This window comes from Brienomyrus brachyistius, chromosome 4 (genome assembly GCF_023856365.1).
Source record: "Brienomyrus brachyistius isolate T26 chromosome 4, BBRACH_0.4, whole genome shotgun sequence".
Classification (NCBI taxonomy): Eukaryota; Metazoa; Chordata; class Actinopteri; order Osteoglossiformes; family Mormyridae; genus Brienomyrus; species Brienomyrus brachyistius.
In genome coordinates, this window is record NC_064536.1 from 12,703,792 (window position 1) to 12,719,158 (window position 15,367).

At 46.8% G+C, this 15,367-nt stretch overlaps 1 protein-coding gene and 1 long non-coding RNA gene across 11 annotated transcripts in view; one reads left to right on the forward strand and one right to left on the reverse strand.

Annotated features, from left to right (window-relative positions):
• LOC125740184 (zinc finger E-box-binding homeobox 1-like) overlaps positions 1-9,253 on the forward strand; it is a 48,081-nt gene extending 38,828 nt beyond the window's left edge. For all 10 annotated transcript variants that reach the window (XM_049011058.1, XM_049011061.1, XM_049011055.1 and 7 more), the window contains 4 exons: positions 343-448; positions 594-2,329; positions 6,020-6,200; positions 8,421-9,253. In XM_049011058.1, coding sequence (XP_048867015.1) covers positions 343-448; positions 594-2,329; positions 6,020-6,200; positions 8,421-9,133 — 2,736 coding nt within the window. In that variant the 3' untranslated portion in view covers positions 9,134-9,253. The remainder of the gene's footprint in view (positions 1-342; positions 449-593; positions 2,330-6,019; positions 6,201-8,420) is intronic.
• On the reverse strand, positions 7,914-8,259 carry LOC125740185 (uncharacterized). The gene is made up of 3 exons (XR_007397466.1): positions 8,160-8,259; positions 8,057-8,126; positions 7,914-8,021 (listed from the first exon to the last, which is right to left on the reverse strand). It is a non-coding gene; the product is annotated as an uncharacterized LOC125740185 (long non-coding RNA).
• Positions 9,254-15,367: the final 6,114 nt, after the last annotated feature.

Sequence of the window (15,367 nt, forward strand, 5' to 3'; positions counted from 1 at the left end):
TGAACCTGACCCTGTGTGCGGCTTATATATTAAGTTGCAGTCACAGTTGCCATTTAGAGTAGCAGGCTGTTTGCATTAACGAGCATGTGTACCTAATATATTGGACACTGAGGGTATTTGTTTATGCTGTAGTGACAGCAGACTTTTAATAACTCTTAATTTTTTTCTTGTTATTTTAAATATTTGCATAGCAATTAAATTTGCCACAATATCCACAAATGCAAGTGGAAGATATTGGTACGATGGTGCAGACATATCAGTGATGCATTTAGTTACTTACTTAGAAACATACACAAGAAGAGCCTATCAGAATGGTGTGTATGTGTCTCCCTGGTTACGCAGCGTCATGTGACTCAGTCTGGGGCCAATCGGAAATTCAAGTGCACTGAATGTGCGAAAGCCTTCAAGTACAAGCATCACCTGAAGGAGCACCTGCGCATCCACAGTGGTGAGTACAGCCCCGTCACTATGGCAACACATATTTGTATGTCCCAGGCTCTGCTCTTAGATGTGTGCATGATCTCGTATATTGCGCAGTCATTGCACTCGGTCTTTGTGTGTCCCGAGGTGACTGGAACATTCTGTGTTTCCAGGCGAAAAGCCCTATGAATGTTCCAACTGCAAGAAGCGATTCTCCCACTCCGGCTCCTACAGTTCCCACATCAGCAGCAAGAAGTGCATCGGCCTTCTCCCCCTGAATGGGAGGCCTCGCCCAGTGGGTGTCGCCCCTCCGTGCTCCTCACCAGCCCCAACCTCCCTGCCTTCCGGCCCCGGACGTGTGCAGCTCCGCGAGAAGGTCGACAACGGCAGGCCCCCGCAGGAACCGCTGCCCCAGATCAAGGCCGAGCCCACGGATTGCGAGTATAAGCCCCTGGTGGTGGCCTCCAGCATCAATGGTGTGTTCAACGGCCCCACGCTCCAAGCCACCGTGGCCCCTCCCCAGGGTCTGGTGCAGGCCGTGGTGCTGCCCACCGTTGGCCTGGTCTCGCCCATCAGCATCAATCTGAGCGATATCCAGAACGTCCTCAAGGTGGCTGTGGATGGCAGCGTGCTGCGGCAGGTCCTGGAGAGCGCCCAGGCCAACTCAGCCAAAGAGTCCGGTATCACGGGCGCACAGGCCCCGGTGCAGCCGGCCAGCCACTCCGTCATCTCCGCCATCAGCCTGCCCATCGTGGAGCCAGACGGCACCACCAAGATCATCATCAACTACAACCTGGAGCCCAGCCAGATGCAGCCGGTTGTCCCCATGCCCAAGGAGGAGGCTCCCAAGAACCCAGACGTCTGCAAAGCCGAGAAGCTCCCGGAAGACCTCACTGTGAAGCCGAGCCAGAGTGAGAAGACAGAGACGGAGAAGACCGAAGTGGCGGCACAGACCGGCAGCACCTGCCTCTTGTGTGACGACTGTCCTGGCGGCCTGGCCACTCTGAACAAGCTGAACCACTGTAAAGCCGCGGCTGGTGGCTCGAAGGCTGAGGCAGCAGAAGCGGAGGCCACCGACGCCCGCATTGCAGCACTCCTGTCCGATAGGGACCCCTCGCCCGGCCAGCCCCCCCTCAATAACCTCCTGTCACTGCTCAAGGCATATTTTGCCTTAAACGCCGAGCCCACGCAGGATGAGCTCACCAAGATCTCGGACTCGGTCAGCTTACCGGCCGACGTGGTCAAGAAGTGGTTTGAGAAGATGCGGTTGGGTCAGGAGTCAGCAGGAGGATCCGGGCCCCCGAGCCCTGCTCCAGAGCCCCCACCGTCCGAGTGCCACGGCACCGAGACCCAATCACCTGGCGTGGCTGAGAAGCAGGCCGAAGAGGGCAAACTGGCGGCCAGCACCAAACCGCAGGCCGCGCCCGGCGACTCCAGAGACGCAGACGTGGAGGAGTCGCCTCCATCACCACTAAATCTGTCCTCCACCGGGCCGGTCATTGTCAAAGCCGAGGGGGACACGGAGGGCGGGGCACAGGCGGAGCCCCTCGACCTATCACTACCAAAGCTCTCGCGGGAAACGGCAGACGGCGCCGCCAGCAGCGTTTACCACAGCAGTGTTTACTCCGTTCAGGAGGAGCCCTTGAACTTGACTTGTACAAAGAAAGAACAGCCACAGACTGACACTATTTACATTAGCCCACAAAGTGCCAATCCCATCAACATCGTTGCCACGCAGCTGCCTACCATCGTGGCCATTGCCGAGCAGGGAAGTGTGCCCTGCCTGCGGGCGCTGACCACCAGCAAGACCATCCTGATCCCACAGCTGACCTACACCTACACCACTTCAGGGACAAATCCAACAGGGACTGAGATTCAGCTGAGGACACCGCAGCCTAGTGGCAACCAGGTTGGTGGCACATGCCGTCATACATAATACAATCACTTGGTAGAAATATCTTGCACATCCCGTTTACTCATCTTACAACTGCTCACAGGATGTAGATAACTCACTAAGTGTGAAGGCAAGTGTGACAAGATGATGGTTGATATGACCGAGAAATAGGATAGAGGAAATTACATGTAATTTAATGTCGTTGAAAGTTCATGTATATCTTCTCAGTATTTGTGGTCAGTCTGTAGCTTCATAGCTCATGATGATTTGTCACGGCAGAGATATGCAGCTTCTCAGCCCAAACACTCAAGGAGCTACCTAAAAAGATAAACGGATGACTTCATAGGAAAAGATGCACAGCAAACAGTACTTTATCCTTTTTGTTTACTTTGAAGAATATTTCTTTGCAAATGCAGGTTTGTCCTTTGGTAGTTCAGATATCCATTGGGATTGCAGATGTTTTAAGTCCTGAGAGGGTTCCAGTGTGGTGTGGACTGATTTGTGTGGTGTGCTCCAGGTGGTTTACTACACTGGGTGGAAGGGTGTCGTGTTTTACAACCAAAGTCCAGTCTAACAGGGGTAATATCTCCCGTGTGACTCTTCCATGGAAACGCAGAGGTTTTAGACCAGATGTTTTGGCTGGCTCCCACCTGCAGTCATGCAATGCAGTTAAGCCCTCCGTTTAGTGTTACGAAGTCTCTGCATTGGAGCCTCAACAGAATATGGCCCGTGTAGAGATACAGGGTGCTTCTCCCCCGCACCTGGTACCATACATTTGGTACATCCGTTCTTTCCCTTTTCCGTTGACTTCCAACCCTGTACCAGTACCAAAATCACCAGTACCAAAATCACCAGTACCAAAATCACCAGTACCAAACCAGTCAGCGTACTTTTTTTGGCCCTTCGGTACATTCGGGTGGGGGACTTGCAAACATGTTTATGCAGGTTTATATGGCGTCACATCAAAGTCAAAACCCGCACGCGTAAATATGTCACTCGCGAGCGCAAAAGTGAAACTTGCGAGCGCAGGACGAAGAGCCGCGTGCGCGTTCATCGTAATATCACCTTCTCTAATGTATTGTTCTCCTCCCAACGTCATGGTTGCTCTCACACGCAAAGCGCATTTGCTTCGGCCGCTCTCTGCGCGCGAGGGAAATATCTGCACTAGTGTTCTGCTGGGGGGAGGTTTGGACAGTTTGGGGGCGGAGTCACGCCGTTTCTGACAGCGAACGCTATTGGTGGATGAAGTATGGTTTATCTATGTTATAAGTATAATTTCCCCTTGCCTGTTTCCCCATCAATATAAACGATACAGTTACAGAATGCAGCCACACACCTTATTGGGATGTGAGGCAGGCATAAGCTTCGGCATCTCCGTACGGCAAAGTTCCGGCATCATGTGTTACGAGTTTCCATAAACCATACATAATTTCTATAAAAAATAATCCAAAGTAAACAGTACAAATGTTTTGGAGAAAGTTAGCCCCCTTCCCCTGACTGTCACTATCACGGTTCTTGCGACGTAAGAATTGGATGTGCATAACATTCGATGTTGGTATTAAAATCGCGCATCATCCAGTCCTGTAATATACTACAGCCATTATCCAAATTCAGGACAAAATGCCCCGCCTAGTATTGCAATAATGTCATTCAGTGCAGGTACAATCCACCGCAAAGTAGTAGCTCTTTTGGTACTTTTTTGAAGTATCCAAAAGTTCAGTACCTGGTGCGCTGAAAAAGTGTCTATAAAGGGGTGTTCAGCTGCTGGTACTTGAGGTGTGATAAGTGACCAGTGTTGGGGGAGGGGGTCTCCTCCCATTCCTCTTTCACTCGCCAGACTGTGTCCCTTTTCCGAGTGGGAGTTAGTAGCCAAGCTCTGTATCAGGTTCAGAAGGTGAGCTTTGAAGCCAAGTGTGATGTCTCTTGTAATGAAGGTCTTGGTTCTTCATGGTTGGGTGCCAATGTGGCCTAATTCTGGATCTCCCTCTCCTGCAGACTGCGCAGCACTTACAGGTAGTCTAACTTACAGGTAGTCTAACTTACAGGTAGTCTAACTTGAACACATCTACTATTCTAAGTCATGCATTGGACAATTTTCAAATATCACTATACAGTCTTTTTACGATAAATTTTGTAAAGTAAAGGAGGAGTTAAAAATGTACTCAAAACCAAACAAAAAGGATCTATCAACAGAGTCTGTCAAATAACTTGATGTGATGTTGCTTTGAAATGACTTTTGCTCAGTATGAACTTATTGCAAAATACCGTCGCTTTTGAAAGTACCATATAACACGGTGTAATGTCCAGATGGAATGATGGTATGAAAATTTAGACGCCGCCCCCCTCCCTAATCTCTGCCTAGCTGACTGTTGCAGTCTTTGCAATGTGACCGTTGCATTGGCATAACATGTGATGGCGATATTAATATCATACCTGGCCCAGCCCTATCAATGATACTCATTAGATTTAGAGTTTAACACTTGGCTGCAGACCTAGAAGACGTCATGCTGGAGCTGGGTGTAGATAGCTCAACTGTTAGAATGTGAAACTTGACTTTATCAGTTAATGGCCTGTGTCTTTTAAGCAACCCAGCAACTTTCATGTGCTACTGTGGTCACCAGGACTTTGTGCCGTAAAACGCTAATGGAACCTGGTAGCACCATTGAGCAGGTGTTTAACCCTCTGGGGTCCAGGGGTAGGGAACATGCTTTCACTGACTGGGGCATGGTCACACATTTTATTCAATATCATAAACTTCATTCATGGGAAATAAATTATTTCTTATATATTTGTTTTGGCATTAAACTCATCTTAATCTTAGCGTACTTTGTAAATATGTCAGATTTATGTGATTTGAGTATAGACATGGCAAAATGCAGTTTGGAACACTTGCAGAAAAGTACATAGTAAGCAATGGTGGTAGTTTGTTTTGATCCCAGATATCACCAAAGACTTTTACTTGTATGCATGAGCCGATCACACCTGGCCACATCCCTCCCCCATCCCTTTTATGGCGCTGATGGGGATGTATCTAGATCGCGTTTCACCGTTGCATTGTTCATCAAATTACCATGCGAATATGATTTGAATATGCGAAAATGCGGCTATTTATGATGCGGCACTAAACGCCCCCAATGCAGGTAAAACAGAGAAAAGTGACATATTTTAATTTTTTGCCGATTTAACCTAATTTTAAAAACTTTAATACTTCCGACAATGGACGTTTTGAAAAGAAGACAGATTACAGATTTAGCGTTTTTTTCACGTTTCTACAATGAGATTTCAGCGAGTCATGAACTGAATTACACAAGAAAGATACGCGGCATCACCAATAATGCCGTTCACTTCAGAGGGTTAAGGATGTGGTTGGCCTGCATCTGAATACCAGACCCCTGCCGCTGTCCCAGATCTCTCTGACTTTGAATAATGATCTGTCGCCCAGCTGTGGCGAGCAGTGACAGAGGTCTGTGGGATGACATCACCAGGCATGGCATTTTGAGGGTGTCAGTATCTCTTAGCATGTGGCATTTTATGTTCTATGTGTTCAAACAAGAAAACGCAGCCCTCTTTCTATTAATGTTACCCCAGGATCGGCACCCAATCGCCATTCAGATGCCATTTCTGCCCGGTTTCAGACTGCTTTGGTCTTGAATGTTATCCTCCATGCAATCCTGCCTCGTTCACGTTCTCATCCTTACCGACCAGGAGGAGAGGCTGGACAACAGCTCCGACGGAGCTCCCGGCCCAGAGGATCAGAACGACTCGGACTCGACTCCCCCCCGGAAGAAGATGAGGAAGACCGAGAACGGGATGTACGCCTGCGATCTGTGTGACAAGCTCTTCCAGAAGAGCAGCTCCTTGCTGAGGCACAAGTATGAGCACACAGGTAGGTACACACAGGAGACACTGTGACATGTGGTGGCCATTCAGAGCAGCTTCCTGGGGCCTGAAGCCTCCATCCCCTGCAAGGTTGCAGCACCAAGGAGCTGCAGAGCCAGTGGGGTGGTTGTAAGTGCCTCCCTTTTCAGGTCCTGAATGCCTGTTTTCGATCACTGATGAAAATTCAGAGAGGGTGACCCCCTCGATTGCGTACATGCCTCTTGAAAAGTCTCTGCATGGCCCTGTAGTCATCTCACACTGGGCACTCAGATGTTGCACCATTGTGCGGCTGTAGACCTCAGGAATTTTCAACACAGTTTATCCATGTTGGGCCAGTAAAGGCCGAGTCTTGTTGAGCAAGGAAAAAATCACGGTTAGATCCTCACTTTGCTTCCTCGCTTGGGGCTGTGCTCTTCATCGGGGTTTTGTTTGCAATTAGTCCAGTTCTTTCTGTGCGTGGAGGAGGGTCTGTCTCCAAGATTTACAGACTGGCCAGGCCTCTGCTACGCCCCAGGGAGGCCTGGCTTCTCACGGCCATTTAATGGCCAGATGACTTCAGCGCTTTTGATTACAGCAGTTTTTCTGGACCTGCTTGGGTCGGTCGAGCTGCTTTCAGTTTTGACAGCGTAGCCAAGAGTTTGTCCGTTGACTGCAGTGTTTTAGCAGCTTGGTAACAAATTGCCTAATAGGCCAGAGTTATGATTCTGTAAGAGCAGCATTTGATCGCATTCAGTTCAGGGCAGGATTCTGTCATTATGACGTTAGTTCTTCCAGTGAAGGTCCTGACAGGCAGTGACTCGAGCCACCGGTACCCACCCTGAAGCATCTCAGAGTATGCCTCACCCTAAGTCCCACCAAGGCAGCCGCTTCTGCAATAAATTATTCAGAAATCCCAGGGGCCCCCAGGGCCCGGCCCTGCCCTGCAAGCATTCAGATTCTGAAAGCCTCAGGAAGCCAGGCAACTGTATTCCTGGCCTGCAACATTGTTCCGTTCATGCCGTGCTTCTGTGCATTGCAAGTCAAGCCGCATTCCCAGTTATTGAGACATTCTGGATTTCGGAGGGTAACCGGGGAACAAGTTACCAACACAAACTGAACTTGAGAACATTTCTGAGAGCAACTGGAGTGCAGAATTAGTTCAAGGCCATGAGCGGCTCTTTTCAACCATGGAGCTCATTAATTACAAGTAAATGGAGTTGGGAACAATGCCACCACCTTTCCAGCAGTAATGAGCGGAACATGGCTAGCGTCGCTGTTAGCTTTCACTTGTAACCATATCCATCTTGTAACACCAGGCTGTCCCGCTCTCAAGATTCAAGATTCTTTCTTTGCCTTTTGCACATCAGTACACAGGAATTCCTGTTGAAGCTACCAGCCAGTAACATATACTGTAACACCCAACAGGATTACACAGCACCAAGCCAAAGACACGCACAAACATTAAAGTAGACATGTGACTAGGTACTGCAGAGATCAGTAATTTTTACATAAATATAAGATAAATAGAAGATATGGCTGAATTTATATATTCTGAAGTTATAAATATATGAAGTAAATTACATGAAACTGAACGAGAAATTCAAGATTCCTCGATTTGTAGCAGACAAACATGTACTGAAATGTACACCTAGTCACTCCGAAGACATAAATATAGAAAAATGCATAAATATAGAAGGTATAGAAGGTGTAGTAGGTATACCTTCTTTATGGTTTAGTAGTAGTACACCTTACTATACAGTGTGCATTTATTCAAGTATAAAGTAACTTGAGTTGTCAGGAATAGGAAGTACGGCAAAGTCCGTTGCAGTGTGCAAAGTGTGCTGTGCACCTACGAGTTTGTATTGTATGAAGTGTGCTGTGCACCTACGAGTTTGTATTGTGTGAAGTGTGCTGTGCACCTACGAGTTTGTATTGTGTGAAGTGTGCTGTGCACCTACGAGTGTATTGTGTGAAGTGTGCTGTGCACCTACGAGTTTGTATTGTGTGAAGTGTGCTGTGCACTTATGAGTTTGTATCGTGTGAAGTGTGCTGTGCCCTTATGAGTTTGTATTGTGTGAAGTGTGCTGTGCACCTACGAGTTTGTATTGGGTGAAGTGTGCTGTGCACTTACGAGTTTGTGTTGTTATTGTTCGGTGTTGAGATGTTGGACTGCAGAGGGGTAGATACTCTTCCTAACACAGTTGCTGTTGGTCCTGGGGCTAATGCATCCTCTCTACGTTTTTGTCAGGCAAGCGACCTCATGAGTGCGGTGTCTGCAGCAAGGCCTTCAAACACAAACACCACCTGATCGAGCACACGAGGCTGCACTCGGGCGAGAAGCCCTATCAGTGCGACAAGTGCGGCAAGCGCTTCTCGCACTCGGGCTCCTACTCACAGCACATGAACCACCGCTACTCCTACTGCAAGAAGGAGGCACGGGAGCGCGAGGGGCACGGGGAGTCCCCAGCCGAAGAGCGGCAGACCGACAGCAGGGCCACCTCACCGCCCTCGCAGCTGGACTCGGACGACAGGGAGAGCAGCACCCGCGGGGACGAGGACAGCGAAGATGAGGAAGAAGAGGAGGAGGAAGAGGACGAGGAGGAGGAGCACAGCCTCAGTGTGAACGACGACGAGATACAGGTGGTGCGAGTGGGCGAGGGGGAGGAAAGTGAGGAAGATGAACAGGAGCATGTTGGGGAAGGGGCAGAGGAGGAAGGGGAGGAGCATCTGTTTCAGGGGGCAGTGCCAATCAAGGAAGAGGAGGAAACGCAGGAAGTAGGTCAGGCTCAGCAGGAAGTGATGGCAATGGAGACAGAAAAATGCATGACGACAGAGGATGATGTCATGGAAAAGGTAAAACAGGAAGTTCTGAGCGAGACCATAATGCAGAGCATAGAGGAGGGTAATGGGAACAGTGGGAAGGGCTCGGAAATGGGGGCAAAGGACAGAGATGGAAACTGACGAGAACAACATTTTTTCCTAAACTAAAAAAAAAAAAGAAGAAAGGATTTAAACCACATTTTTGAATATAGGATGTGTACAGATCATTGGTTGCCTCTATGCTGTGTTTCAGTTCACTACTGTGTATAACTCCTGGTGTGCCTGAACTTAAAAAAAAACAACAACAAACTAGTAACTTTTCCATGTGAGAAATTTTCAGTGTTAGAACTTGTTTGTAAAAGTACATAAAGGTTTAACAGAAATGCATATAGACTCCGAAAGCTGGAGTTGACACGTTTTAGGTGTTTATTACTAAAACGTCCTGAGTTATCAGTGTTACTAACTTTGTCACTTACATTTGACCTTTTAAGCTGTACAGTTGGGAGAGATTTCTATACCTTTTTATTGCCAATGAAGTTTGCTAAATCAGTATTTTATTAAGTTGGAGAAAAAAAAAACCTGCACTACAGTATTCCTGGTTTGCCTGTGGACACAGCGTGATTTGTGTCAGTCACCCTTCAGTATTACCATTGCGTTAGTCACCGTCAACGTGTTCCGAACGTGTTCCGATTGGAATGTCAGTCTTAAAAAGGAACTGTAACACCGCGTTCTTGCTCATGTTTTGACGGATTTCCCATGCGGGATGCAGTGTTATAGCCATGAAGGCAGTTTCTTACTTTGATTGTTCGTTTGTCTGTCTGTCTGCCATTCGTTTTGCAATCTGTGATCCATGTCACTATTTTTTGTTTAAATCTGTGATCAAGGTCAAATGAAGCAGGATTAGGAGGTACAACACTGAGGATTTCACATCCCCAGCCTTATGCAAGACACGTGCCATGGGACAGTGTTATTGGTGGTGCGGCGCTCAGAGCCGCTGTGTGTGCTCAAGCGGGGTATGGCTGTGTCTGACACATCACTGTGTTTTTATTTCTGGGTGGGGTGGGGTGGGGGGGGGGGGGTGTAAGGACAAGAAGCTACACACCACATGTGGTGATGGGGTGTGGGGGGGGGGGGGGGGGGGGGGATAGATGGGGGTGGATGAATCTTGACCTGCCCAGGACGTCCGCTGTACTTGGCGACGCCACGGCAGGATGAACCTGCACTTCTGCTAGCGAGCGTCATCAGGCCCGCGCCCGGCCTCTAGGGGGCGTCAGCAGATATTACTTGTCAGTATTACTGTGTTTTCTCAGTTTGGATTTCATGCAAAAAAAAATAATAATAATGAAAAAAAACAAAACTAAAAAAAAAAAAAAAAAAAAATGTATGTGTAGTGTGTTTTCAACAAAGGCCGTATTAGTATCACTTTCATTATAAGTACCTTATTAGTTATAGAAAACTTTTATATTTATGTCTTATTTTTTATATTTCATTCTGGTTATTTATTACACTGTGTAGTGTATAAAACTGTAGCTTGTATTAATACAGTAATATATTTTAGTATAAAAAGTAATTTGGAAGGTATTAAGTCATGCGTAGACGAAGGACCCCCGTGTTTGTTTTTTAAGTATTATATGTTAACATAATTCTGACTAATCTAGAAATAAGAGGCTAGCAATTGGAACAAATAACTGATATCTTTACTCTCCCCGTTAAAATGCGATGCTACTGAACTGAGAACTAACCGTGTGACTAACAGAATGAGTCTTTGCTGCCGTATTTATGGATTTACGCCCCGCTGTTCTGTAACAAATCCAAAACTTGATCGACCGTCCCTGTTTTATTTGTGCCAAGTTATTTACTCTTACGTCTGTGGCAAGACTATTTACATTTTTTTTTAATCCCTGGTTAATCACGCAAAACATTTTATAGGTTCTCATTTTTGTTGTTTATTTTTATTTTTATTTTTTTTTTTTTTTAAAGTCCCCATCATAATAAAATTCATCAACAAAGATGCTATATGGTGCCTCATTGTCTGTAATTTTTCCGTTCATTTCTAGCCACCATCCCCCCCACACCTCTGGCCCCATTTGCTGCACAGCTCTATCCATCTGGGAAAAATATATATATAATATTTATTGTTATACTTCCTATTCATATTGTCAGAGCAAATCTTCACTGATCGGTTGAAATTTTAATTGTGCTCATGAGTCCAGGGGGTGGGCCAAAGCAAACAAACCACGGCATGCCACACCCAGCCAAGTTAGTCAAAGACGATCAGTCAAAACGAGATGCACCAAGGTCACATTTATTGATCCGTCTCTGGTTTCCAACAGGTCGCACCAATGCATGAATTAGTAATGGAGCATCCAGGAAAATCTATAATCCTGATGAGAGACCGAAAGTCACACAATGCGCTGCTACACGGGAAGGGGGGGGGGGGGGCACTAATGGGAATAGGAGGAAGCACAGGAAGTAGGCCTGAGTCAGCAGGAAGTGATGTCAGTGGAGACTGAAAAATGCGTGGCGACAGATAATGATGTCATTGAAATTGTAAAACAGGAAGTTCAAAGCGAGACCATAACGCAGACCGCAGAGGACGGGAGAACGCTGGGAACGGCTTGGAAATGGAGATGCTGTGAAGGACCCCTTGCTTATGACGCTACCTAGATCAGCACCATCAAATTAAAGGGTGAAGTCGCTGTATCCAGCTGAAGTTGGTAGGGTGGAGTAGAAGGGGAGTGGAGCACACTGACAAATGAGGAGAAACATATAGGAAAGGGAAACAAACAGAAAATCTTTCAAAGAAGAAATGAGAAAGTCACCAGAGACTCCGTCCAATCAACAGTGAAATTCAATCACCCCCATCTGCGTGTCTCCAAACACTCTCAAAACTTACTGTACCTCAGTGCTCACAGCTTCCAAATGTGCCATGACTTACGGCTCCCACATCCCAGGCGTCTTTTTTCCAGGACGTTTCACAAATTAAGATTTCCCAAAGCCTAAATCATCTTGATTACACTGGTGATGTTCTTGGCTTTGAACCAGCCATTGTCAAAACTCCTTACCCATACAGTAGGTCTGTGCTCTGTTACTTTCCAATGGTGACAGTTTGCTGTGCAGAAAACCCATTTTTGTGCCAGTGGTCAGACCTGCATTTGCTCCAACTTCGCTTACGGACGGCTCGAACAAAGTTTCTGAAGCTTCAGAACACACGTTGTTGAAATATTACCCAGAATACAACAGTGCCATTCAGCGCCATTAAGGACCTTTCAAACAGTGTTTTGTCTATTGGGGGCTAAAACATCTCAGACCTCCTAGTTCCACAAACAGTCGCTTCTGAAAAGTCCTTCACGTTCATATAAATTTAAGTAGAAGACACATCACGCATTCCCATTAGTAACGAAGCCTAAAAGAGATAACACACCTGAAAGCTTCTTTCAGAAGCTCCTAGCGAGGCAATCCAAGCGGCTCCGCTTGTGACCGTCAAAGAGGGAAAGGTGATTACTGAGCCTCAGAGAGCTGCTGGATTTATTAAGTCACAAAATCAATTTTGTGTATGCGAGCAATTCATTTGAAGGTCTGGTTTTATCAATAATGTCAATAACATCGCATGCTAAAGGCCTGACTTACTACATGCCCTATAACCAAAACACCAACTTGCATTATACACAATACTAAATGTGAACGTATGTGTACGTAAGATACTGATGTCCAAGCTCTGTAACATTCTTATGCTGTATTTCGGTTGCAGGTCACATGTACCCAGATCAGCAGTGTGCATGAAGAAGCCCCAATTCCATTGATAACAGTAATTTTCTACTAATACAAACACATTAGTATTAATAAACGTCTCAACACAGGTGTGAGCTGCAATAGCTGACTTCTGTTCAACCACAATGACAGCAGAGCTGGACTGTCATACATATTGTAGCCACTTTAGGCCCATCTATAGCTATCTCCTGTAAACCCCACTTTGCTGCCAGAAGTACTACAAGAGGAAATGAGTCCAGTGAATTGAGTGAAGCCATTCTGCACACTGAGCCACTACTTTTGCACTCCTGTTAGCTCCAGCTAGTCTTACTTTAATTAAACAAGGATTTTGGCCACGGGAAATGCCATTGACCGACTGTTTATCGTTCACCACACCATTCTCTGTAAACACCTAGACCATGTCGTGTAAAAATCTCAGGGGAGTGGCCATTCATTAAAGGTAGACCAGGTTTCACAATCGTTCAGATCAGGTTTCAAATTCAGGAGCAGCAGGAATGGTTAACATCTTAACATTTTCGCAGAACCGTGAGCAACTTGTCACACTGGTATCGATTCCCCTCAAGACCTTTAATTCATTGTTGTCCACATGAGGCAGTTTGAGGAAGACTGGCTGTCATTACCTCCGCTCATCCAGAACATCCATATCTGACCACAGAGGTGAGCCTACTGAGGCAGAACAGGGTGGGTGGATTCCATATGCCTTTAGGATCCACAGTTTTATATGGGAACTTTGTTTTTTTTGGAACCCAGCGACCTTCACATGCATATACTCACCACAAGATGGCGTTTTATTGGGAGCAAGACAAGTTAAGGCTTGGCCCCTTTAAGTTGCAGAGACACCCGGCAGTAACGGATTTCCATAAACACAGTTTCTGTCCTCATCCTTCTGTCACCTTCACCTTAATCACAGTGGTTCACAACCACTCCCATGTTGTGCCCTGGAGTGTTAATCATCCCGACGGGTCGATTGGGGATGGAGCTCTTCATCTCTGCCCTTTGTCCTTGTCCTCGCACTGCCCTTTTTTGTAGCACATTTCAATCATTAGTGTGGTATTTACTGCAGGTCTTTATTTTCCGGCCTTCATCCTAACACCTTCCCTGCAGATCTGACTCCTATCCACATCATCTCACACTGCTGAGCAAGTTCAGAAGCTCTGGCTGGGCGCGAAGGGGAGATGAACAGGCTCTGATAGGCTCATGGCTACATAGTGATGGGAGATGAGCAGGCTCTGATAGGCTCACGGCTAGGCACTAAGGGGAGATGAGCAGGCTTTGATAGGCTCATGGCTGGGCCCTAAGGGGAGATGAGCAGGCTCTGATAGGCTCATGGCTGGGCGCTAAGGGGAGATGAGCAGGTTCTGATAGGCTAATGACTGGGCGCTAAGGGGAGATGAGCAGGCTCTGATAGGCTCACGGCTAGGCACTAAGGGGAGATGAGCAGGCTCTGATAGGCTCACGGCTGGGCGCTAAGGGGAGATGAGCAGGCTCTGATAGGCTCATGGCTGGGCGCTAAGGGGAGATAAGCAGGCTCTGATAGGCTCATGGCTGAACGCTAAGGGGAGATGAGCAGGCTCTGATAGGCTCATGACTGAACGCTAAGGGGAGATGAGCAGGCTCTGATAGGCTCATGGCTGGCACAGTCCCTCACCAGATTGTACCACAGCCTCACCGGTTATCCCGTGTTTAGGTTCTCTCTGGAGAACCTGGTTTCATCCATGTAGCTACACAAACTGACATCTCTATATCGCTTGTCATTATGCAAGGTGGTGCTTTAGGTGAATTGATACGTCTAAACTGCCAGAGGTGTGGCTAACAGTGGCTGGCATTCCGTCCAAGGTGCCCCCTGCTTTGTGCCACCTGGAATAGACTCCAGCCTCAGCACAACCCTGAATCGGAAAACAGATGATAATCTGCAAGCATATACAATAGAGAGGAATTCTGTACCTAAGCCAATTAGGAAAGCCAACAATATTGCAAGAACAAGGGGATTATGGGGAGGATATCAAAACATACTGGACAGCTTTGCAAAACACATCTGAGGAAGTGCATCTGAGCAGAAGCATAGAGCCAACCACCTGCAAGACATCTGCCATTCTGGGGAATATGATGTTCTTTACTGCCCCTTGGTGGGGAAAAAAGGCATTGCAATTAGGGTGTTTGATGTTCAGAGCCAATCTGAAGTGGGATATTGCAGGAATGCCCTCCTGCATCCGCTCCGTATGACAAGTGAATCAAATCAGATCAGAGGCACCCCAGTGCGGTTTTGACCTCTACAGCATCAAATGGTATTTGTTTACAACAGTTTAAAAAAATAATCCATATTAGATATTTCTCCGGAAATAGCATCATGATGGAAATGTGAGCTAGTTATGATAAACCATTTATGAAATTAAAATAATATTTAAGATATTCAACAAAATGTTTTCAGTCTGGAATCTACCAAGGGTTCCACTTAAACTCAAGTTGCAGGTTCAAGGAACGCAGAGAATGTTGTGCTCATGCCCCCATGACACAGAAGTGGCTCTTACTCACCTATTCAGTGGGGAAGGGGGCTACCAGGCGAGCAGACTGCAGATTTCAATAATCAATACACAAAATAAGAAC